This window comes from Lampetra fluviatilis, chromosome 9, assembly GCF_964198595.1.
Source record: "Lampetra fluviatilis chromosome 9, kcLamFluv1.1, whole genome shotgun sequence".
Taxonomy (NCBI): Eukaryota; Metazoa; Chordata; class Hyperoartia; order Petromyzontiformes; family Petromyzontidae; genus Lampetra; species Lampetra fluviatilis.
In genome coordinates, this window is record NC_136283.1 from 14,170,573 (window position 1) to 14,193,743 (window position 23,171).

General features: G+C 48.1%; 2 protein-coding genes across 2 annotated transcripts in view; one reads left to right on the forward strand and one right to left on the reverse strand.

Moving 5' to 3' along the window:
* SHLD2 (shieldin complex subunit 2) overlaps positions 1-130 on the reverse strand; it is a 39,235-nt gene extending 39,105 nt beyond the window's left edge. The window contains exon 1 of the mRNA XM_078859874.1: positions 14-130. The gene's annotated coding sequence lies outside the window, so the exon portion shown is untranslated. The remainder of the gene's footprint in view (positions 1-13) is intronic.
* Positions 13-22,954, forward strand: GLUD1 (glutamate dehydrogenase 1). Its single transcript, XM_078859878.1, has 13 exons — positions 13-509; positions 3,758-3,838; positions 6,573-6,628; positions 9,312-9,375; positions 9,709-9,803; positions 11,101-11,280; positions 12,166-12,303; positions 13,675-13,812; positions 15,258-15,338; positions 17,045-17,168; positions 18,349-18,440; positions 19,402-19,464; positions 20,670-22,954. Exons 1-13 carry the CDS (start codon positions 110-112, stop codon positions 20,784-20,786), a joined length of 1,629 nt encoding a protein of 542 aa, XP_078716004.1. The 5' UTR covers positions 13-109; the 3' UTR covers positions 20,787-22,954.
* Positions 22,955-23,171: the final 217 nt, after the last annotated feature.

Sequence of the window (23,171 nt, forward strand, 5' to 3'; positions counted from 1 at the left end):
GCCCCCACCTCACCCCGGTTAGACTCCGACCCCGGGTCCCGCTTCACTTCGCCTACTCCACACCGCCACCACCACCACCGCCCGCACTCGACTCGACTCCCCCGTCGCAATGCACCGCTTCCTCAGCCTCCCCGCGCTGCGGGCCGCCGCCTCCCGCGTCGCCTTGACGGGGCCTGCTCCGACCGCGAGGCCGCTCTCGTCCACGGCAACGTTGGCGTCCTCGGCTTCGACGGACTCGACGGACGTGGACGACCCCAACTTTTTCCGCATGGTCGAGGGCTTCTTCGACCGCGGCGTGAGCATCGTGGAGGACAAGCTGGTGGAGGACCTGCGCACGAGGGAGTCGCCCGAAGAGAAGAGACGCCGGGTGCGGGGCATCCTCAAGATTGTGAAGCCGTGCAACCACATCCTGAGCGTCTGCTTCCCCATCAAGAGGGACAACGGCGAGTGGGAGGTCATCGAGGCGTACCGCGCGCAGCACAGCCAGCACCGCACGCCCTGCAAAGGAGGTGATGATGGTGGTGGTTGGTGGTGAGGGGTAGCCTGGGGCTATCGTCATCATCTCACCTGTGTCACCTACAATTAAAGTATAATTTGTGCCACCCAAATCTGTCATCTCGCTTGTGTCACATAGGGTGATCATCTCATCTGTGTCATTTCGCCCGGGGGCAGCACTTGTTACGTGAGGGCAGCACGTGTCGCCTGGTCAGAATATCTCCATGTGGGCAGCATGTGTCACGTGACCTAAACGTCACTCTTTCAAGGGGCAGCATCACCTGTTGTCACCTGGTGGGGCGATCTCACCTGAGGGCAGCACACGGCACCTCGCGAGTGCTGTCCCTTCGTATGTTGGTGTAATTTTGAAGGTGCAACATGATCTATGAAGGAAATGATGGCCTTGGGGATTAATTTTTCCTCATCAAGAAATTATGACAAACGATGTATCTCTGAATTAAAGTCCTAAATTGTGTTTAGTGTATGACCCAATTTAAAACGGACTTCTTGGTTAAACTCATGGCTGCCCACATCTTTGAAGCGTCTTAAGTGCACGTCCGGAGTTGTTGAACTACCCACAGATATTTTATTTCCAAATTCTCCGTGCCCTCTGCCAAAGACAGGGGCCGTACATTGTCCCGCTGGACTTTGGCACAGGCAGAGAGGTCATAGGCACGACGGCATTCGCAGCTCTGACGGCAATGGAAAACTTGGAATGCGCAGGACTGCACGTTACATAATAATCGTGTCGAGTGGGCTGCCTGCCTCCATTGATTGGCTTAGTCTCATTGAAACTTTGCAACTTTTCCTTATAGAGCAAACTAAATGTAGCCAAGGCACCCGCCGCACCCACCTCTCATCCTTGATGTAGACGAAGAGCGACGTCATTAAGTGAGGGCCGTTGGAATTTGGCATCTTTTAATGGGGCTCTGATTTGTAAGGGCCCCCTAATGTTTTTCAGCATATTGTAGCTGCTCACCCCGAGCTATAAATTCCCTGAGAGTGCATTGTCTTTGTGCAGTTCGCCTTTTGGCGTTCTCTGGTCTAACACTTTGAGACGAGGCTCAAAAGAAAGCTGTCTCTGGTGTGGACCAATCAGTTTCAAAGAAAATGCAAATATTATCAGAGCATGTTTTTTGTTTGCATGTTCACCACAAGTACGTGTGGTTAATGCGGACAGGATTCCTTGAATAAGGATTCTGTACGGTGTTTTAACATCTTGATGTCTGTTTTATTGCCAGAAAGGGTAAAACCTGTTATATTTTAATACTGGCAATAAAGATCCCATATTGAGCCTTCATTAGTCCAACGACACCCGCAAACGAGTGATGGGTTATCATCGCGTTACAAAGGCAGTGGAGCCTACATTAAGACATCAGCATTGTCAGCTATGATAAATCCACTGCTGGATGGAGGTTTTCCCAAAACTGGCATTGGAGGCGATGGTGGGATACACATGTTACCATACTTCCCCACACTCGTCGGTGTAACTTGGTGAGCATCCTCGTCTAACATGGGGCACACACCACTCACACTCAGGTGACCCCAGCCCATGAAGAAAAATTAAATGCACACGAACACTGCCTTATTCTACACGGGTTGTTTCTTTGTGCTTTAAATGGCCACGCCTTTGGCTGAAAGCTGCAGGAATGACATCTACTGTCTGTGCGCCACACCCAGCGAGCACCCCCCCCCCAGACACATTTTTGTAATACTGAATTGGCAAAAACACAAATAACAAAAGCACTACAGATCCTTCAATAACACTACCCTAAAAGGAAAGAGTACGTATAATATAATAGGCGATGTTTTACAAGAGACGTCTCGGGCAGTGGCCCTTTTTGTGTTTGCTCTTCGGGCAACATTATTGATGAATTTCTTCAGTTTTAGTTATTTTTATACCCAATAAAATGTGGGCCATCTTGTTTTTTTCCTTTCCTCTGTGAGGTTTAAATCAAACTGTGTGACACCGTTGCATTTTAACACACATTCCAATCTGGAGCCATCTACGTTTACATATATAGCACACGGACGGCCACTTGACCCACCGCATCACATTGTTTCACACTTGCCAAGTCTATAAATGTTTGTTGCTGCCCAGAAATGTTGACTTCCAAGAATGTGTAAATACATGTGTTGTTATCTGTGTTGTTCTGTAGGTCCATAGCTGAACAACATCGTACATGGCAACTCAATAAGCACAGTACAATACTCGCCGATAACAGATGAGCAATTGTTTTTTGTGCCCATTACTCCATGTAGTTAACTACCTCGCCTGGTATGCAAGAGGTTGTAGGTTCGATTCCGACCCTGACACCTGTATATTTGGAGTTTGCACATTTTCCCTGTGGTTACGTGGATTTTTCACTGGGTCTTCCACATTTAGAAACATGCCTTGAAGAGTATCTGGCTGCTATAAATTTCCACATGATAAGCCACTTCGTTGAGCTATCATTTGTGGCCAGCTCATGTTTGACAAGGAACTATATATCTCAGTGGGCCTTACCTGGTAAAAGAAAAATAGTTTAAATAGTTTATTTTGTCTATACCATCTGAGGTTGCATAACTTTAGCATTTTCAATATCATAATGTGGCCAAAAACAGTGAATTACATGATAACCATTTGAAATGAGTGGGTTATCAAATAAACTACTCTTATTGGCCATGTGAATAATTGAGTACGACTAAAGTTGTGTTACCTTAGGTAGCACTGATTTATGCCCCGCTCGTGGACTAATGGACTGGCCCCCACCTTCCTCTGTCCCTCTCATCACCACCTCGGCAAACCAAGGTCTTCTGTCGAAGCCCTGGTTAACCTCTGTTGGGTGGGAGGTCACACATTCGCCATGCTTTTTGCTGATCTCGTCAAGGAGCATAAACCATCACGTGAACTCCGGTCATCCTCGCAGCGGCTTTTGGCTAGTCATCGAACAAAGATGGTTACCACATCGCGCACTTTCAGATGCACTCCTGAGGCCATCTGGAATGCTCTTCCTTCCGATATTAGGAAGCCACTGGAGCTATGCACTTTTAAATTTGCTATATTGAAAACTCATATCTTTAGAACTAATTTTTGTATTTAGTTTGTTGTCCTTCCCCGTACCTCCGATAGCATGGTTGACTATGTCCAGTGCAAATGGAGCTCAGCATACATACATACATCCTGACTGCCTGTTCAAGTCCAGGCTTCAGACCTTCTCTCTTACGCTCTATGGTTCCAAATAGTGATTGGTGTTGTGATGTGGTGCGTGTGGACTCCCAGGAATCCGCTACAGCATGGACGTGTGCGTCGACGAGGTGAAGGCCTTGGCGTCACTCATGACCTACAAGTGCGCTGTCGTGGGTACGTTTTAATCGTTCACCTGGGGGGGGGGTAAAGGGTGGTGGAAATGGAGAAATAATGCACACAATTACACGATGTTCACTTGCAATGGCATACCAAGTGCAAACTCTCACCAAACATACAACAAGAAATTTAAACTCGTTAGGGAAGAGCCTGTGTATGCATGACTTATGCAACTCTTTCCAACATGTGTTTGTTTTTAGAAGTATTTGATTATCAGTACTGAAACTGATTGGTGGCTGTCAGGGCAAATATATTAGTGCAACCCTTGGTTCAATTTGTCTGGTTTTTAATCAGCTAACTCTAATAGCAACACATCTATTTTCTACACATTGGTTCATATTGTTCGCATTTGATTACCCTTTGAAGGTACACTACTGACGATGCACTCCCCAAATTTCACCAGGTTCGCTGTTCATGAACTCTTGGAAGTGCTTGCACAAAGGATAGTAACATCTCATCCTGTGTTCTTGGAATCTGAATATCTGGACTTGTCCAGTGACTGCTGAGAAAGATCAGCTGACAACAGGGGAAAGTACTTGTGGCGGCACGTAGAGACGGCTGACAGGAGGGAATAGACCCCAATGGGACAGTCATGGGTTAGCTTCCCATTTCTGTAGTTTTTCATGCTTCGCAGTATGTTGGAAACACCCGCTTTAGCTACAGTAGTATGAAAGGCCGAAACACCCTAGGAACCAAAGGTACACTACTGACGATGCGCTCCCCAAATTTCACCAGGCTCGCTGTTCATGAACTCTTGGAAGTGCTTGCACAGAGGATAGTAACATCTCATCCTGTGTTCTTGGAATCTATGCTCTCAATCTTATAGGATGGTCATGTCTGCATTAACCACACCTGTGGTAAATGACACAAACGAGTCTGGTTCATGCAGACATGATACAGTGAGGGAAAAAAGTATTTGATCCCATTGTGATTTTGTACGTTTGCCCACTGACAAAGAAATGATCAGTCTATAATTTTAATGGTAGGTTTATTTGAACAGTGAGAGACAGAATAACAACAAAAAAATCCAGAAAAACACATGTCAAAAATGTTATGAATTGATTTGCATTTTAATGAGGGAAATAAGTATTTGACCCCTCTGCAAAACATGACTTAGTTCTTCTTGGTGGCAAAACCCTTGTTGGCAATCACAGAGGTCAGACGTTTCTTGTAGTTGGCCACCAGGTTTGCACACATTTCAGGAGGGATTTTGTCCCACTCCTCTTTGCAGATCTTCTCCAAGTCATTAAGGTTTCGAGGCTGACGTTTGGCAACTCGAACCTTCAGCTCCCTCCACAGATTTTCTATGGGATTAAGGTCTGGAGACTGGCTAGGCCACTCCAGGACCTTAATGTGCTTCTTCTTGAGCTACACCTTTGTTGCCTTGGCCGTGTGTTTTGGGTCATTGTCATGCTGGAATACCCATCCACGACCCATTTTCAATGCCCTGGCTGAGGGAAGGAGGTTCTCACCCAAGATTTGACGGTACATGATGCGGTGAAGTTGTCTTGTCCCCTAGTAGAAAAACACCCCCAAAGCATAATGTTTCCACCTCCATGTTTGACGGTGGGGATGGTGTTCTTGGGGTCATAGGCAGCATTCCTCCTCCTCCAAACACGGCGAGTTGAGTTGATGCCAAAGAGCTCCATTTTGGTCTCATCTGACCACAACACTTTCAGTTGTCCTCTGAATCATTCAGATGTTCATTGGCAAACTTCAGACAGGCATGTATATGTGCTTTTTTGAGCAGGGGGACCTTGCGGGCGCTGCAGGATTTCAGTCCTTCACGGCGTAGTGTGTTACCAACTGTTTTCTTGGTGACTATGGTCCCAGCTGCCTTGAGATCATTGACAAGATCCTTCCGTGTAGTTCTGGGCTCATTCCTCACCGTTCTCATGATCATTGGAACTCCACGAGGTGAGATCTTGCATGGAGCCCCAGGCCGAGGGAGATTGACAGTTCTTTTGTGTTTCTTCCATTTGCGAATAATCGCACCAACTGTTGTCACCTTCTCACCAAGCTGCTTGGTGATGGTCTTGTAGCCCATTCCAGCCTTGTGTAGGTCTACAATCTTGTCCCTGGCATCCTTGGAGAGCTCTTTGGTCTTGGCCATGGTGGAGAGTTTGGAATCTGATTGATTGATTGCTTCTGTGAACAGGCCTTTTATATAGGTAACAAGCTGAGATTAGGAGCACTCCCTTTAAGAGTGTGCTCCTAATCTCAGCTCGTTACTTGACACCTGGGAGCCAGAAATCTTTCTGATTGAGAGGGGGTCAAATACTTATTTCCCTCATTAAAATGCAAATCAATTTATAACATTTTTGACATGCGTTTTTCTGGATTTTTTTGTTGTTATTCTGTCTCTCACTGTTCAAATAAATCTACCATTAAAATTATAGACTGATCATTTCTTTGTTAGTGGGCAAATGTACAAAATCAGCAGGGGATCAAATACTTTTTTCCCTCAATGTACCTTGGCAATTGGTGTCTATTTGGTGTTTGAACATCTTAACAACCTGTATTTGCACCATAGCTCTCAACTTTAGTTGGAAAGCATTACAAATATATCCGCTTGCATTTATGTTGACCAGTGAAAAAAATACACGGCGCACGTGATGTGATACGCATGCAGGAGAGTATGAACACACTAATGTCCTTGATTAAAGAACCTCCCGGAAACGTTGTCTGAACGTTGACTGATTGTGTACTTGTGTCACTTGTTTGTGTGTAGATGTGCCTTTCGGAGGTGCAAAAGCTGGAGTTAAGATCAACCCCAGAAACTACTCGGTGTGTATACAGCATGCAGGCACGCACTTCATCCTACATATATTGCCCTGGAGTCAAATTCCTTTTGAAACGTGTGATATCTAAAGTTCGAGCCTGTACCAAAGTCTTTCACACGGACAATTATGCTGAACCTAAAATCTGATGATGTTGCTTAAGTTCCTAGGACACTGCATCTCCACAGCTATCAGCAACCCTATGGGACCCAGTGACAGATAGTGGGTTGTTTTGCAAGCATAAACAGCCTGGATTTTGACCCGTGATAATAATGGTGCGATGATCACGACTAACGCCGGTTTGGTGCAGTTTTCATGGTTAATTGAAATGCAAAGTCAGGTGTTTTGGAATGAATGCCCATGAAGTTTTGTGATAATGGGAATCTTTACAGGACTTAGTCCTCGTACACTTAGAAAAATCATTGTCTCCACTTAATGGGATGTGTCATCACTTATTAATTCTGGCAAATTATTTTACATGAATTATACAAGCCACGTTAGAGTCGAAGCATTAAAATATTTATTGATCTTTTGCACAGCACAGGGCACAATATGGGTGAAAGCCTCCTTTGCCTTTGGGACATGGGGATTCTTCCACCAAGCCCCACCACGGTAGTCATCGAAGGTTGGTTAAGGGCATGGCCAGCACCGGTTACACTGGTCACTTGTTATTAGCCGTGGCTGGGAATTAAACTCGGGTTGCCAGGTTCATCGCGCAATGCGCTAACCACGGCACCATCACTCTACCCCAACGTATACCAGAAACGCTGAATCTGTACGATGTTATTGTTAATCTTTTTGCTATGATAATTAACTGTGATTGCACTTGGCGATGCAAAATCGCACATTGTTAGTGCAGGCTATCTACAGTGAGCTTTGCCCGTGTGGGTGTAAACCCATGCCACTGGGTGATTGGTGGAATTGTGGGTGTGCGCGCCTGCGTGTGTTTTTGCAGTGGGGAGCAGTAGTGCAGTGGTTAGCACTCTGCGCTATGAACCCGGGATCCCGAGTTCGATTCCCGCTCACGGAAAAGACCAGTGACGATTATCTGAACTGGTTTTGGGGGCCTCCCCTAGGTGGACTCAGCCCAAAATGAGCACCTGGTGTTGTGTTTAAAAATATCGCCACTGGGGGGACAAATGCGATCTGGCGTGGTGCTGGCCACCCACCACCTCGTGTACCGTGCCGGCTTTCATAGGTGCTACTCGCGAACAGCACTTGCCCCAACAGTCTGTTGTAAAGGCTACACGGGGGGGGGGGGGGGGCGGAATCTTTGTCTTTTTTGTGTCTGCATCCTGGGGACCACGCCGGACGTGAGAAGCGCTACTCCGACGGTACCTTGATCCCTGTCCGCAACCTTCGGCAGCCCCAAATGGATTGGGATTAGGTTTTTGTGAGATACAGCGAGTGAAAAAACATGGCTGTAAAAGAAAATATTTGATGGCATGTGTTAAACGTTGGCAGATAAACCTGGCTGGGAGTTGGGAGTGGGGTGGGTTAACCTTAGCCAGAGTTCATAGATTAATGGTGTGCACTGGTGGTGGTGGTGCTGTTGGCTAATCTATTAATACATTGCAAAGTTGTGGCAATGTCAGCATTTTCAACACAGTGGCATTATAATCATAATTGGTTAAAACCGAAGTGCAAAAAAGTAATTTGCGTGGTGACCTGTTGATTTTCAGTGCGGCACACATTTCGTCTGCAAAAGAAAAATGCGAACTGCTGTTTTTTCTTTCCTTGTACGAGTTAACGATCCGGTATTTTGCTGACCATTAACAAGTGCTGATAACGGCGTGAAAATCAGCGTTGTCCAATGGGCGCAGTGTGAGACCCCCCCATCCCTTCTCTGACCGAGTCCTTTTCCATGTCAATCCATTGCTGGATAAGAGGCTCCCCCACCACAGCATGCCCTGCCATGGTGATTATTTTGCCAAACTTCACCACACTGGTCAGCGTGGGCTTGTGAAAGAGAAACACGCGTTGGGAGTATTTGAGTAGGAAAAAAAATAAGAATGGGTTTTACCCTTTCTGACAATAAAACGGGTGTTAAGATGTACAAACACCAAATATAAACTTTCTGCAAGGAATCAAATCTGCATGGACCACACGTACTTGTGGTGAACATGAAAATCAGTCTTAAAGACAATGCATATATTATTAGAGCATGTTTGTTAGCATTTTCACCACATCTTAAGACCTGCTTAGCTTCTGAGTTCTGGTGAGATCGGGTGCATATACCAAGTGGTGGCGAGATGTTAACTCCCTCGCCTGGTATGCAGCAGGTTGTAGGTTCGATACCTGACCCCTGTATATTTGGAGTTGGCACGTTTTCCCCGTGGTCGCGTGGATTTTTCTCCAGGTCCTACGGTTTTTACCTCCACATTTAGAAACAACATTAATTTAGAGTATTTGGCCAATATAAATGCCACGTGATGAGCCACTTCGTTGAGATATAATTTGTGATAGCCAGGTCGCTTCTCAAACAGAGCTATATAGCTCAGTGGGCCTTACCTGGTAAAAGAAAAAGTAGAAAGTAGATTTGGTCAGGCGCGTTGCTTTTAAGAGCATCAAATTTGACATTCTGAAATTGATATTCACATGTTGGCGATTATTTTTTTTTTTCAATGAAAATGTTAACACTGTGGCACGGGTTCCCCTGCATCCCCCGTTCTCTGCCGTTGCTTTCACAGGACGTGGAATTGGAAAAGATCACGCGTCGCTTCACGATCGAGCTGGCCAAGAAGGGCTTTATCGGTAAGAGCCAGAGTTTGTGTTGAGTTGGGGGATGGGGGTGCGGGCAGTGAATTGCTCTGATGTTTGTTTTGATTCATCCAACTTGACAATACGATGGGCTTTCATGACAGCACAGTATATATTGCGTTGGCAATATATAGGGACATGTTAGATGCCAAATCACATGTTTGAGAACGTAACAATGTATAAGTAGTGTACAGTCACACTCCACGCAAGGATCTGAGCATCGATTTGGATGTGGGGTATCATCTCACCCGTGTCACCTGGGGGTATCATCTCACTTGTGTCACCTGGGGCTATCTTCTCACCTGTGTTGCCCTTGTGACGCGCCAGGACCGGGCATCGATGTGCCAGCACCAGACATGAGCACAGGCGAGCGCGAGATGTCGTGGATTGCCGACACCTATGCCAACACCATGGGCCACACCGTAAGGCCCTGCACACGCCTGCCCCTCCCCCACCCCCACCACCTCCAGCAGAGCCACGGTGGCGAGATGTTAACTGCTTTGCCTGGTATACACGATGTCGTGGGTTCGATCCCGACCCAGACGCCATGTTTGGAGTCTGCATGTCTCTCTCCCCGTGGTCGCGTGGATTTTTCTCCAGGTCCTCCGGTTTTTCCCTCCACATTTATAAACATGCATCTAGAGTGGTTGGCTGCCATACATTTCCACGTGATAAGCCACTTTCTTAAGAAATCATTTGAGTCCAGGTCGTTTCTAAAAAAAGAGGCACATAACTCAGTGGGCCTTACCTGGTAAAATACAAATTGTTAAATAATTATTTGTTAGAGACCACGGGAGGGGTAATGAACTGGATCCATACCGAGGGCCGGAAAGGACTTGCAGATGCTTTTGGCAGGCCACACATTTACAACAACAACAGCCGCCATTCGCCACAAACTAGTGATGACGTCACCATGTCGCTTGTGCCAGGCTCGGTGCACTTTGAAAGTGGAAAGACAGATATGCCCCGTATAGCCTGAACAGACTGTTGGGGCAAATGCTGTTAGCGAGTAGCACCTGTGAAGTCCGGCACGGTACACGAGGGGGTAGGTGACCAGGACCACGCACGGCTGTCTTTGTCTCCCCAGTGGCGATGTTTACACATTGCATCAGGTAGTCAATGAAGGCTGAGTCGACCTAGGGAAGGCCCAGGACCGGTTCATATATTCGCTACTGTTATTGGTCGTTCGCGGAAATCGAACTCGGGACGCCGGGTTTGTAGCGCAGAGTGCTTACCACTGCACTACCAGCGCCGCACTTTCAAAGTCCAAGTACACATTAACACGCTCGCACACCTCAACATTATCCAATGATAAATATCATGCGAAAAATAACGTGCGTGTCTCACGGGTATGAAGAGGCTCTTGAAATGATAGAAGTGACTGAGCGTGAACATGAGAAACACTGCTGTCAGGTTCTGAATATTGCCCTCCAGTATGAGATGAGAGAGGCGAAGATGCTCGCGGTGATGGATAAATATCTTTTTGAGAACCGTTTTCAAGTGGAAGGCATCATCATGTGGCCGTGGGCCGTATGAAACTAAGCAGATATAACCGTACACCAATCAAAGGCTCCGTCCTCATCGGTGCTTCACCTTCAAACGTTCATTCGTCTTATTTTTACATTATGTTTTTAAATCAGACCGACGTAAGAAACGTCTCCCTGCTTGAGCAGGCAAAAAATAACAAATCTTAGTGACGCGAATCGCTGCCTCCCACAGGACATCAACGCGCACGCGTGCGTGACGGGCAAGCCCATCACCCAGGGGGGCATCCACGGGCGCGTGTCGGCCACGGGCCGCGGCGTCTTCCACGGCATCGAGAACTTCATGAACGAGGCGTCGCTCATGGGCACCGTGGGCCTGGCCCCGGGGCTCAAGGACAAGACCTTCATTGTGCAGGTACGGGCGGGCGCACGCATGCAGGGGCGGGACGACGACTAGTCGATCCGAATCGGTGCTTGCGCTTGTGACAGTACGTGCGTCGAATCGCGCGCGTGCTTGAGTGATATAGGGAAATGTTTATTTTTTGCTAATGGTTGCAGTGAATGAGATTGACGAATGAGAACGATTATACGAGATAATACATAATGTACGGTCAGTAACAAGGCAGCAAGGCAAGACGGCTAAAGATGTTTCTCCTGCTCCTCGAATATTCGATACATTTCTGTAGTTCGGTTAATTCGGTCTAAATGCCATTGGAATTTACGTCATCTTGGGAATTATTAACACGGTTTTCTGTGGCTTGGGCAACTTGCAACAACGGATCTGAGTTTGGTTCCCAGCAACGCTATCGTTAGTGGCAAGTGATACTTGAACCATTCCTGGCTTTCCCCCCTTTTTACCAACGCGTCTTGACTAGCGCTGTGCAGTAGTATCAAACATCTCCCATGACTGACAGGATAGAGAAGCTTATGTCATGGTTTTAGGGGGAAGTCTGGGCTTAAATTTTTTATCATAATTGTGGTTTTCGGGGCTTGGGGTTGCAGAGCAGATAAGGATCTTTAGTTACCGTATATATAATACTGCAGGCCTGAAGTTATTAGTTTCCCTCTTTGGGAGAAACTAAAATCAAGACTTGACGAAAGAAACAATTTAGAGACGACAGAATGACTGAGACATACGTTACAGACATTACAGAGAATAATGACAGAATTGTAACCATTCATTCATCGCTTGCAGGCCTACACAGGTGCACTGCAATGTAAAATAACCCTGACCCGTGAGAAACGGGTCAGACTTTTTGAACGCGTGGCGTCGTTTCTCCATTTTTTTTGCCATGAACAGGGCTTTGGCAACGTCGGTCTGCACTCCATGCGGTACCTGCACCGGGCTGGAGCGAAGTGCGTGGGCATCGGGGAGCTCGACGGGAACTTGTACAACCCCAGCGGCATCGACCCCAAAGACCTGGAGGAGTACAAGCTCGTGAGATGCACGCCCGTGCTCACCGCACCCTGGCTTACTGCCACGCCTGTTCACTTTTTTAGTTTCACTCTTTCCTGTTCAGAGACGTCCGCAAGTTGCAGGGTGGGGTTCCGTTCACCGCTGAATCTTGGAACGCGCACACGGCTCAGCGTTCAATTTTATTTAGAGAGGTGTTGCGCGACGTTGTTTTTAAAAACATTGTACTCGCCGCAGAGAAGTGTAGCGACATGATTGCACTCTACGATAGCTGGCGCCAAACTGCCACAAGCCCTCCCGCGTGGCCTTGTGAGAACCTCGGTACCGATAAAGTTATTTTTTCCTTCTGATTTCACTTTGATGATGTACACATACGTCATCGGAATGGGAAAGGGCGAACTGACAGCTGTCATAAGCTGCCAACATGCCCAGGAGAGCAACCCTTAATTAGTATTGCCACATTTGTATGCTCTGTTCTGCCATTCAGCCATCTGTGAGTAACAATTGTGGTCTTCACCAAATCGCCCGGAATGCGCCCGACCTCGTCAGACCAATCAGTCCAAGATTTGTAACGCGCCACGTTGAGAAAAAAATGCTGAGATAGGAGCGTGGATGGCACAGATCACGGAAGCCAAGCAGATTTGAACCTGGATAGTGCTCGGATGGGCCAACACCACCACGCACGTCAGGATTTCGTGGACGGGCTGTCGGGCTCTGCTACAGAGTCGGACAGAAGCGGGCATTGCGGCAACATCCAATGTTGGAATGTACTAAATGCTCGTGCATTTATGCTTCCCAACTTCACCATTGTCAGAGCACCTCCACGACCTGCGTGGGATGGTGAGATCGTCATCCAGCAGCAGATTAAGAAAAGGGCTCTATATAGTCTTCACCACGAGTTTGACTTATATGGGGCCTTTCCAATGCCTTTAGAGGGTGCCACAGTGGCAGGGTGTTTAATACCTCGCCTGGTATAAAGAAGGTCATGGGTTCCATCCCGACCCGGACGCCTGTATATTTGGGGTTTGGATGTTCTCCCTCTGTTCACGTGGATTTTTATCCGGGTCCTCCGGTTTCTCCCTCCACATTTAGAAACATGCGTTTAGAGTATTTGTCTGCTATAAATTTCCACACGATGATAAGCCACTTCGTTGAGCTATCATTTATGGCCAAGTCGCTTCTGAAAAAGAGCTCTATAGCTCAGTGGGCCTTACCTGGTAAAATAGAAATAGTTTTTGAAAATATTTTTTATCGTTTTTTACGAATTTGAGCCATGAGAGATCAGCGCAGTGCATGTGACAATCGCCTCCCGTGCGCAATGACACCGCTCTTCGCCCGCGACCACGTCTCTGGCACGTCGTTGATGATCCGCCTCTTGCCATTGGCGCCCAACAGCAACACGGCACGGTGCTGGGCTTCCCTGGGGCAAAGCCGTACGACGGAAACATCCTGGAGGCGCAGTGCGACATCCTCATCCCGGCCGCCGGAGAGAAGCAGCTCACCAGGCTCAACGCCCACCGCATCAAGGCCAAGGTGGGGAACCACGCGCGGACGCACTAACGGACGCACGCACGCACACGCGGCCTCATTTTCGGTGACCTCTTCCCGCCTCTTTTTGCTCGACGCCCCAGCGGCCAAGGCCTCCGTTAAAGCCCGCAGTCCAGGCGCCCGCATGCCTTATTCGCGTTAATAACAGCAGTCAATTAGTGTTAATTATTTGATACTGATCTATGGTTTTGTATAGTCAGAACCGCATTGTGTATTTGTCATGTATGTTAGGTTTTTATTTTGCATGCTGCAGGGTCGCGCACGTTATATTTGCAAGTTTGCACCTATATGAATTTGCACGAACGCGGTGTGGGTTTGTGCACGAGTGGTTTTCCGTGCTTGGGTAGTGGTCGAGTGGGTGAGTGCACTTCACTGTGAACCCAGTGGTTGGAGTTCGAATCGCTACGAAGGCCAATATCGGCGGCGGGTGGCATCTAAACCCTTCCTGGATCTCTCACTCATGGCCAACCTGCACTCACCAGCGTTGGGGCAGTGGGGTCAAGCGACCTCGTTTTTCATCACCCCTTCCCCTCTCTTTCGCTTGCCGCTCCAGCGACCAAGGGCCTGCGTTAAAGCCTGCAGCCCAGGCGGCCGCAGGGGCTCAGACGTCAGATTGCTGAGCTTGCACCGACGAGATACTGGGTTCGAGCCTGTGGTTAAACTGGGCTCTCAAGCGTAGCGACTTGATGGGTTCAGTTCGGTCACCGTTGACTGCAGTGAGAAAACTATCGCCTGAAAGAAATGTGCCCGCTTTATTTGGTTAAATCTCAGTGAAAAATATATCGGTTTGACTGTCATGCTGCTAACATTAATCTCTGTGGCAGGGCAGATGGCAAAGTGCAGCCACTTACTGTGCTGACCAGAGATATCTGGAAGGGATCTAGGAGGTAGCTCTGTGGGCAGTTATCTAGCACAGACAGTCGTGCTGCTGTGCGAGAGATCCGAATGCATTCTCTTTCCCGTGACGCAACGCTGATAGCACGATTGGGATAACATGAGGAGAGAATGCCCTCGGTCAAACTCCACTCAATGGGAGGTCACTGCTTCTCTGCAGCTGCCTCCGTAGTTTGCAACTCTCTCCCCCAACCCATCCGCTCAGCCAACTGCCTTCCGGCTAAGATCCCATTCTCAAACAACCTCCTTTCCTCCTCTGCCTATGACTCCATACAACGTCTTTAATCGCAACATACTGTCACTTCCCTTACCCCTACCCCCTCACTTCCTCACCCACCACAACCCCCCCATTTTTCATTTTTCCACGTAACGCACACGTTCCATTATCGTCGTGCAGTATCTACTGGAGATGTGCTTGCATTGTCTGCGCTACAGTTTGAAATTGCGTTGCCTAGGAACAGTGAAAGCAACGTGGTGTGACCGGCGGGTTGGGCCCCCCCCCCCACGGTGCCGTGCGATCGTGCTTTTGCATGCAGATCATCGCGGAGGGAGCCAACGGACCCACTACCCCCGACGCGGATAAGATCTTCCTGAAGAACAACGTCATGGTTATCCCGGTGCGTGGCACGCTTCCCGTTTTACGGCAAATCCCGCCGTAGTGCAGCGGCTTCGCCGAGTGGGCTGGGTGGTGGCACCGCCGCTGCCATAGTGGTTAACACCTGAGCCTGACGGCAAGAAGGGCGGCGTGGGTTTGATTCCTCACTCGGGGCGTTCTTTTGCGTGGAGTTTGTACCTTCTGTCTCTCCCTGTCCTGTGTATGGGTTTTTTCTGGGTTCTCCGGTTTCCTCCTTTGGCAAAAAACAGCAAACAATAAACTACATTTTTTTTTTATTTCACCAGGTAAGGCCCACTGAGCTTTGTAGCTCTTTTTAGAAGCAACTTGTCCACAAATGATAACTCAACGAAGTTTGCTTGCCATCACGAGGACATTTATAGCAGCCAAATATTCGAAACGCACGCTTCTAAATGTGGAAGGTAAAAACATGCAAACTCCAAATATACAGCAGGCGTCAGGGTCGGGATCGAACCTACATCCTCCTGTATATCAGGCGGGGTAGTTAACATCTTGCCACTGTGGTAATTGGCCAAACATTCCAATGCAAAACAAAAATACCTGCAAATTACTCCGTGACAGGATTACACACAGAGCAGCAGCAATATCTCACCCTGCTGGGAACACCTGGCAGGCGTCCCCTGAAATAGTGCCTCGGAGACTCCGTGAGGCTTTTTTGGGTAAACAAGCTGAATAATAATCTGATTATTGCCAGTGTCTTTCAACAAAATGTATACTAATATAAAGAAATATTTTACTTCATTCATCCTTGGCACTGTCTTACAAATTCATATTTAACAGGCTAACGTTTCGGGAAATGGCCCTTCTTCAGAGAGAAACCAATCAGACCACGAGCACGTTTGGTATTCGCACGATTCTCTTAGCGCAAGTCCATCACAAGGGTGCTGCGTTTCACATACAGGTACGCTCTGCTAGTCGGGGGCAATGTTGCTATGTGGTTACTGACCCAATTAAGTACTGTCAGCTTATACATTTTTCCATTGTTAGACAGTCGTAATGACAAACATGGCTAGTTTAATTTTTTTACCAACGTAGACATACATTTTTTTCTTATTTCAAAATGTATTCTTATTCCTACAGGTTTCCCTCGCTTTACGCGGGTTCGGGTTGTGCGATGTCGCCCTCAATTAACTCTACGTGCGGCTGCGCGGTCGGACATGGGTCAACGTCATGTCTACCGCCGTACACGCTACTCGGCAGGCAGCTGTCTCCTCGTGCTGTTTCGCTTTGTTACGCCACTTTTTTTGGAAAACATCTACTACCACTGCGTAAAGCGAAGGGAAACTTGTCTTAGGAAACATGTAGTCTGTGATATATCTGCGGTTTTTTTCTGTTATTCTGACAAGAGCCCGGTACAGAGCACGAGCCAGAATAGGGAGGGGGGCACGGAAATTCCACGGGCAGAAGCGAGTGGAATGGGCTCACTGCTCTACTACGAGCGTCGGGGCTGCGAGCGGGAGTGCGGATTTTTTATACGGGGAAGGGAAGGCGAGGGAAACGGAGCAAAATTAACGGGGAAAAGGGTCGGGGGGGAGTGGGGGGGTTGGGAACCGTCTTGCCATCTGTGGTGTTTTGTTTTTTTGTTACTTCAGCAATCTCTCTAGTGAAGTACGTATTGGCGCTTCAGTGTTCGCGCTGTGTGTGAACTCTGTGAGGCGGAGCCGGCGGTCTCTCTGTGCCACCTTGTAGGACCTGTACCTGAACGCGGGCGGTGTGACGGTCTCCTTCTTCGAGTGGCTCAAGAACCTCAACCACGTGAGCTACGGGCGCCTGACCTTCAAATACGAGCGCGAGTCCAACTACCACCTGCTGAGTGAGTGACCCACAAGGCATCACTTCTCCTCGCACCTATCAGTTTCCTCTGGATTCTCGGTTTTTTCCCCGTACCTGAAAAGAAAATTCCAAAATACACTAACTAATGTTGCCCAATCATCCCAATGCTGTAAATGTGCCTTTGAATTGGCTCAATTAGGATGGCAGGAGCCTCCTGAAAAAGAGTCTTGGGACTCGGTGAGGCTGTCCTGGGTACACAAGCGTCATCTAAAAAACCTCCGTGCCTAGAAATAGAACCGACTTCCACACAAAACCAACTTGAATTATTTTGTTATGATTTTAAACTGGGCCATTATGCATCATGGCCGTCCATTTTGTGACTTTATATATCATTAAATAACTGTTATTATTGTTCATAACAACAATAATCAAATTAGTGTTAATTATGCGACACTGACCTATAACTTTACATAGTCAGAACCACACCATTTGTTTATCGTGTATGTCATGTTTTTAGTTTAGCTGCTGCTGGGTCGTGCATGTTTGCGCCTATATGAGTTTGCACGCGCACACGAACACGCTCGTGTGTGTGAGTGGTAATGCATGCTTGGGTAGTGGTGGTGGAGTGGGTGAGTACACTGCACTGTGAACCCAGTGGTTAGAGTTTGAATCGCCATGACAAGCAACAGTGGTGAGTGGTATCTGAATCCTTCCTGGACCCCTCACCCATGGCCAACCCTCACTGATCAGTGTTGGGGCAGTGGGCTCAAGCGACCTCCATGGGGAAGCTTTAGTTTTGCACCATTGTGAATGTGCGAGATCGTGTGTATGTATGTGTAAGTGTCCGTGTTAATGTACAGGTTTGTGTGTTCACCGGTGGGGAGCGGTAGTGTAGCGGTTAGCGCGTTGTGCACGAACCCGGCGACCCGAGTTCAATTCCCACTCACGGCCAACACCAGTGACAAATATCTAAAATGGTCTGGGCCTCCCCTAGGTCGACTCAGCCTCAAATGAGTACCTGGTGGGGTGTGAAAACATCAGTGGGGAGACAAAGGCGGCCAGGGTTGGTGCAGGCCACCCACCCCTTCGTGTGCCGTGCCGGCCTGCATAGGTGCTCGCTAACGGCACTTGCCCTTTCAGTCTGTTAAGGCTACACGGGGGATTTTTATCTTTGTTTATGAAAACGTGTGTGTGTCTGTGTTTTCACCGGTACCTCGCAGACTCGGTACAAGAAAGCATCGAGCGAAAGTTCGGGAAGACCCAGGGAAGCATCCCCATCGTGCCCACCGAAGACTTCCAGGCGCGGATCGCCGTGAGTGTCTCAGCGGAGGGAAGCCGCCCCCCCCCCCCTTACCAAACCCCCGCCCTGCCGCTCTGCTCGGTCACACAAAGGCCCCGTAGGTGCCGGTGAAGAGCCACGTCCGTTGTATGTGTGTTGAACCGTACGTGGTCAACCGTGCTCATCAGAGGTGCGGGGGAAAGACAACAAACTCACGGCGACGACGGTGGTTCTGCTGAAGCCTCCTGGCACAACGAACCTCACCGCATTCGTATGCAACAGTCATGGCCCTCTTGTGTCAAGGCCCTAACACAATAATTATTATAATACCCATGTGTAAAACAGGTCTTGTAGGCTGCCGTGGCACTTGTCAGCAGAGGGCAGTACAGAAAATGTATTATTATACTGTGCTATGCTGCTACACCTATGCCCCCCCCTCTCCTCCCACTTTCGTCAGCCTACACTGACCAACGTGGTGAAATACGGTCAAATAACTACCACGGCCGGCTCTTGTCTAGTGGCCTATTGACAAAAAATGGCTGCGCATGTACACATATACAAATCCACAATAGTGGTTTAAGACTTATTTGTCAGTCGAAGCTTGTTGCATCGTCGATTGTTAAAACATGTTGTCACCGACTCATTTCTCTTCTTCTGCTGAGCAATCTTTGAAACGTTTCTGTCAGCAACATGTGTCGCAAGAGATCGATAAGGCACGAAAAATTGTCAGTGTCCGCTCGGTTAAAACCATCGCTTCGTAGCCATATTTCTTTTTGCGCGTTTAAAGCCATTCGTCATCGTGTGAATATGTACTTACGTGGGCACACGCACTGCTCCGCTATTACAATCGAGTTAAACCGGGGTTCATGTCGATCCTACGAAGCCGGTGGGTGGTCACGAGGATGTTTTTGCTGCGGTGTCCGCTGCTGCGGTGTCCGCTGCTGCTCAGCCGTGTTTCCTCCGCCGTGTGGCCCCTGTTCCCTGTGCTTCCCAGGGTGCATCAGAGAAGGACATTGTCCACTCGGGGCTGGCCTACACGATGGAGCGCTCCGCAAGGGTGAGTAAGCACAAGCGGAGGGGCGGTACGAGGGGGGGGGGGCGGTGGTGGGAGGTGGCGGTTGTGGGGATCGATGATCGGTGACGCACGCAAAATGGAATAAAAATCGCAGGATGATTCTTGTTTCCACCAGAGTACAAAGTTTGACGAAGCAAAAGTAGTAGCATATACAGTTTTTCGTTTTGCACGATTAAATGTGTATAAAATGAAAAAAACATGAAAATGTTGAATTATATCCTGACAATTTGACATTCATGACATCCAAAAAATCCTCTGCTACATTCAATACCATCTAAATATATTTTGGGGTGGGTGGGGGGGGATGTGTGGTAGGCAATTGGAATGTGCCCTACATCCTGACTCCCCTGTGGTGGTGATCAAACAGAGAACTCGCCATCAGTCAGCCGCATCACGTGCAGTTTGAGTCGCGTATCCTTCAGACGCTCTCATTACATCATCATAATCATGAACGTAATTGTCGAGCGGTGGAAACATCCTTCGCTGGCTGCATATATGTGACATGTGTGTGAAATTATGATGTATGCGACAATCCATCGATCCACTTATTGCAGTCGATTTCTGCGTTCATAATAGCACATTGAGTTGTGGGTATGAGAATACATTATTTTTCAAGTTATGATAATCTTAAACCTGTTGAACGCTAGTTTAACACTTAGGCTGATCTGTACAAATGCAACTCACATTGTGATGTTTCACAAAGTCGCTGGGGCTGGTGACTTATTACGTGCCTATGAATTGTAGTATGTTAAGGCAAGCAGTTCTGACCATGTAGAAACTGTGGGTGCCACGGTCGCTTCCAGGAGGGTTCAATCCCAACCCTGGTGCCTTTATATTTAGAGTTTGCATGTCTCTCTCCCCGTGGTCAGTGTGCCTGCTTGTGAGCATGTTTTCAACATGCGTTTAGAGTATTTGGCTGCTCTAAGTTTCCACGTGATAAGCCACTTCATAGCATTTGTGGATAGGTTGCTTCTGAAAAAGAGCTATACAGCTCAGTGGGCCTTACCTGTTAAACTAAAACAATAGTTTAATCGTTTATTTGCGGGTAAAAAAACAAGCAAACAGGTATGATGATGTATTTTTTTCTCTCCGAGCTAATTGTGCCACGTTTTCCTGCACGCGTGTGCACGTGTGTGTGCACGTGCGTGTATGTGTGCGCGTGTGTGTGAACGTGTGCGTTGCAACAGCAAATCATGCGCACGGCGATGAAGTACAACCTGGGGCTGGACCTGCGCACGGCGGCGTACGTCAACGCCATCGAGAAAGTGTTCCGCGTCTACAACGAGGCCGGCCTCACCTTCTAAAGGCCCTCACCCAAAACAACGGGACAACCACACTCACACGCCTGAACGCCAACCACGTGCCAAACGCCGGCGCGCCAAACACCCGCACAGCACCACGTGTCAAACATCCGCACAGCACCACGTGCCAAACACCCACACAGCACCTTTTAGCATGATGAGCTAAGACTTTGCCTTGAAACCCTCTCTCGTGGCTAGCAGGCCGTTGGCATTTAGCTTCTGAACGGTGCAACGCGCAGGAAGTAGTTAAGATTGACCATGGCACGAGCCGAGGTCCCTCATTCCTGGGTTCACTTTTTGTTACACGATTTTCCGTGCATCTCTCTAAACCACTGCCCTCTGGATACGATGACCACGTGGGAGTTTCACTGTTATACGTTGCCGAACGGTGGATGCTTGTAGCCACTGTGGCCTCAAGGATGAGCCATGCCGCATTTCAAAATAAGCAACAATAGTGTAAGATGTACTTTAGGGCTAATGTAGTGTCGATTGTCACCTGTGAGCTGTCAGCTGTTGGTGTGGGGTTATCCTCACGGTTTAGGAGTGAAGTGATCGCGGCTGCAAGTGTAGGCTGAGACTTGACGGGTTACCGCATGATGTACACAGACCCCTGCCAGTACACGCCACGCAGGAAGCTACACAGTAAATAGAATGCTCGTTTATACGTCCCGTGACGGGCGCAGGAAATGTCGACACTGCGTCTTGCTTTCTCCTGCCCCGGTGCGACCAAGTCATCCACGTTTTTAATTTTTTTAAATTCCACGGACAGTCTCGACAAAAGTATAACATTGTTTAAAATATTGCCAAAGAAATGTTATGACATTTTCTCTCTTTTTTTATGATTGTGCTTCATTTTGCACGTTAATATTACTCAAACTAATGCAAACCTTCACTGTGGGGACATGGGCCACGCCATTGTCAGATGCCAAATTTCATTGGGTGTGCAGTGTCGCGTTCGTGGATGGACCCAGTTGGTCAGACCTGTGTTGTCGTGTTCGCACACTGTCATTGATCATGCCAGGCTGTGTAATCTTAGGCTGAGATTGATGTTTTCACAACCACTGACTTTGCAAGCACGATTAATACTGTCAACTCGGACGCTACAGCAGAGTTTGAGGCAGATTTAAACGTGTGTTTTGTCTTTTGCGTTTCCAAACCTTTTAAATGGCTGGGGTGTTGGTGTGGATTTTTAAAAAATGTGGTGTTGCAACAGAAGCTATTTTTTTATTTCATTTCAGCAATATATGCTTAAAGTCTCTTAACATTAAATGCATATGTTGTCATACGTATACCATTTTCAGCCATTCCAAATCCACTTCTGGATGAAGGCTGCTCAATGTCGACAGCAGCACTGTCCAAAATTCCATACGGCCACAATGCATTTCACTCGCAAACCTCCTCCCGATACCTTCCTGGTCTCCTATGGGCTTCGTCGTACATCGTGCGATGTGTTGCACTGGCCTGAAGCGAATGCAAGGAACATTTTTCAGAGGACGTTGATTTTTATATTTTTCTGGAATGTGCGACTTCAACGAAGAAGTCTGGCTGACCTCTGCGTTTTAAGTGCATCCACACAAATGTACCGTCCATTGCCACCTTCAAGCTTGTTCTGCCCCCCCTTCCCCCCCCCCGTGGAGTTCAGTGGCAACGATTTACGTTTTGGGGGGGGGGGGCAGTGACACTTTTTTTTTTTTAAACACCGCGAGAGATGCCCGCACTCAATGTGCCGCCTGCGCTCTGTGCATTTTTAACCGAAGCAGCCTCTTCTGTGTTCCCAACGTGCCTGCTGCCCGTAAAAGCCATCCTACATTACTTCGGCCAGGGTATTGGCCACTGCAAGTCCCGCTGGAGACTGCAGATTCGCATTTATCTCGAGAAGACATTTCGGCTCTTGAAAAGTGCCTCATTCCGTCCATGGCGTTTTGCTCAAGCAGGCATGGTGTTCACGGAGTCTCTGGGGGGGGGGGGGGTTGCTTCCGTTTCTCTCGCATTGCACTGATTGTGTCACGAGTTGAGAGGGAGAATGTTGAGGCTTGCCGATGGGGGGAGAGGGAGAGAGTGTTTGCTTGGGTCGTCATCGTTTGGCGATCGGTGGACACTTATGGGGCGGTGATGATTTCATTTCTTCTGGAAACCTAAGTTGACGTTCAAACATTGAATAAATGTTGCCGTTTAAACTTTGTATGTCGTACATTTTCTGTGCCATAAATTGGTTGTCCAAATCCCATATACTTTCTAAGCGGATTGAGCTCCGGTGTGCAGTACTGGTTAGCGTGCCTCGCCATAAACCGAAGACGCTCAATTAATTTTCTGGCCACAGCTAACATCAGTGCCAAGTACTATCTGTCGTAATCCTGGCCACCCCCTTCAGCAACCCACACGGGCCAT

Coding starts and splice junctions, on each gene's coding strand:
- GLUD1 (XM_078859878.1), top strand. CDS start 110: ATGCACCGCTTCCTCAGCCTCCCCGCGCTGCGGGCCGCCGCCTCCCGC. Junction 3,839..6,572: donor CTACAAGTGCGCTGTCGTGG/GTACGTTTTAAT, acceptor GTTTGTGTGTAG/ATGTGCCTTTCGGAGGTGCA. Junction 12,304..13,674: donor ACCTGGAGGAGTACAAGCTC/GTGAGATGCACG, acceptor GGCGCCCAACAG/CAACACGGCACGGTGCTGGG.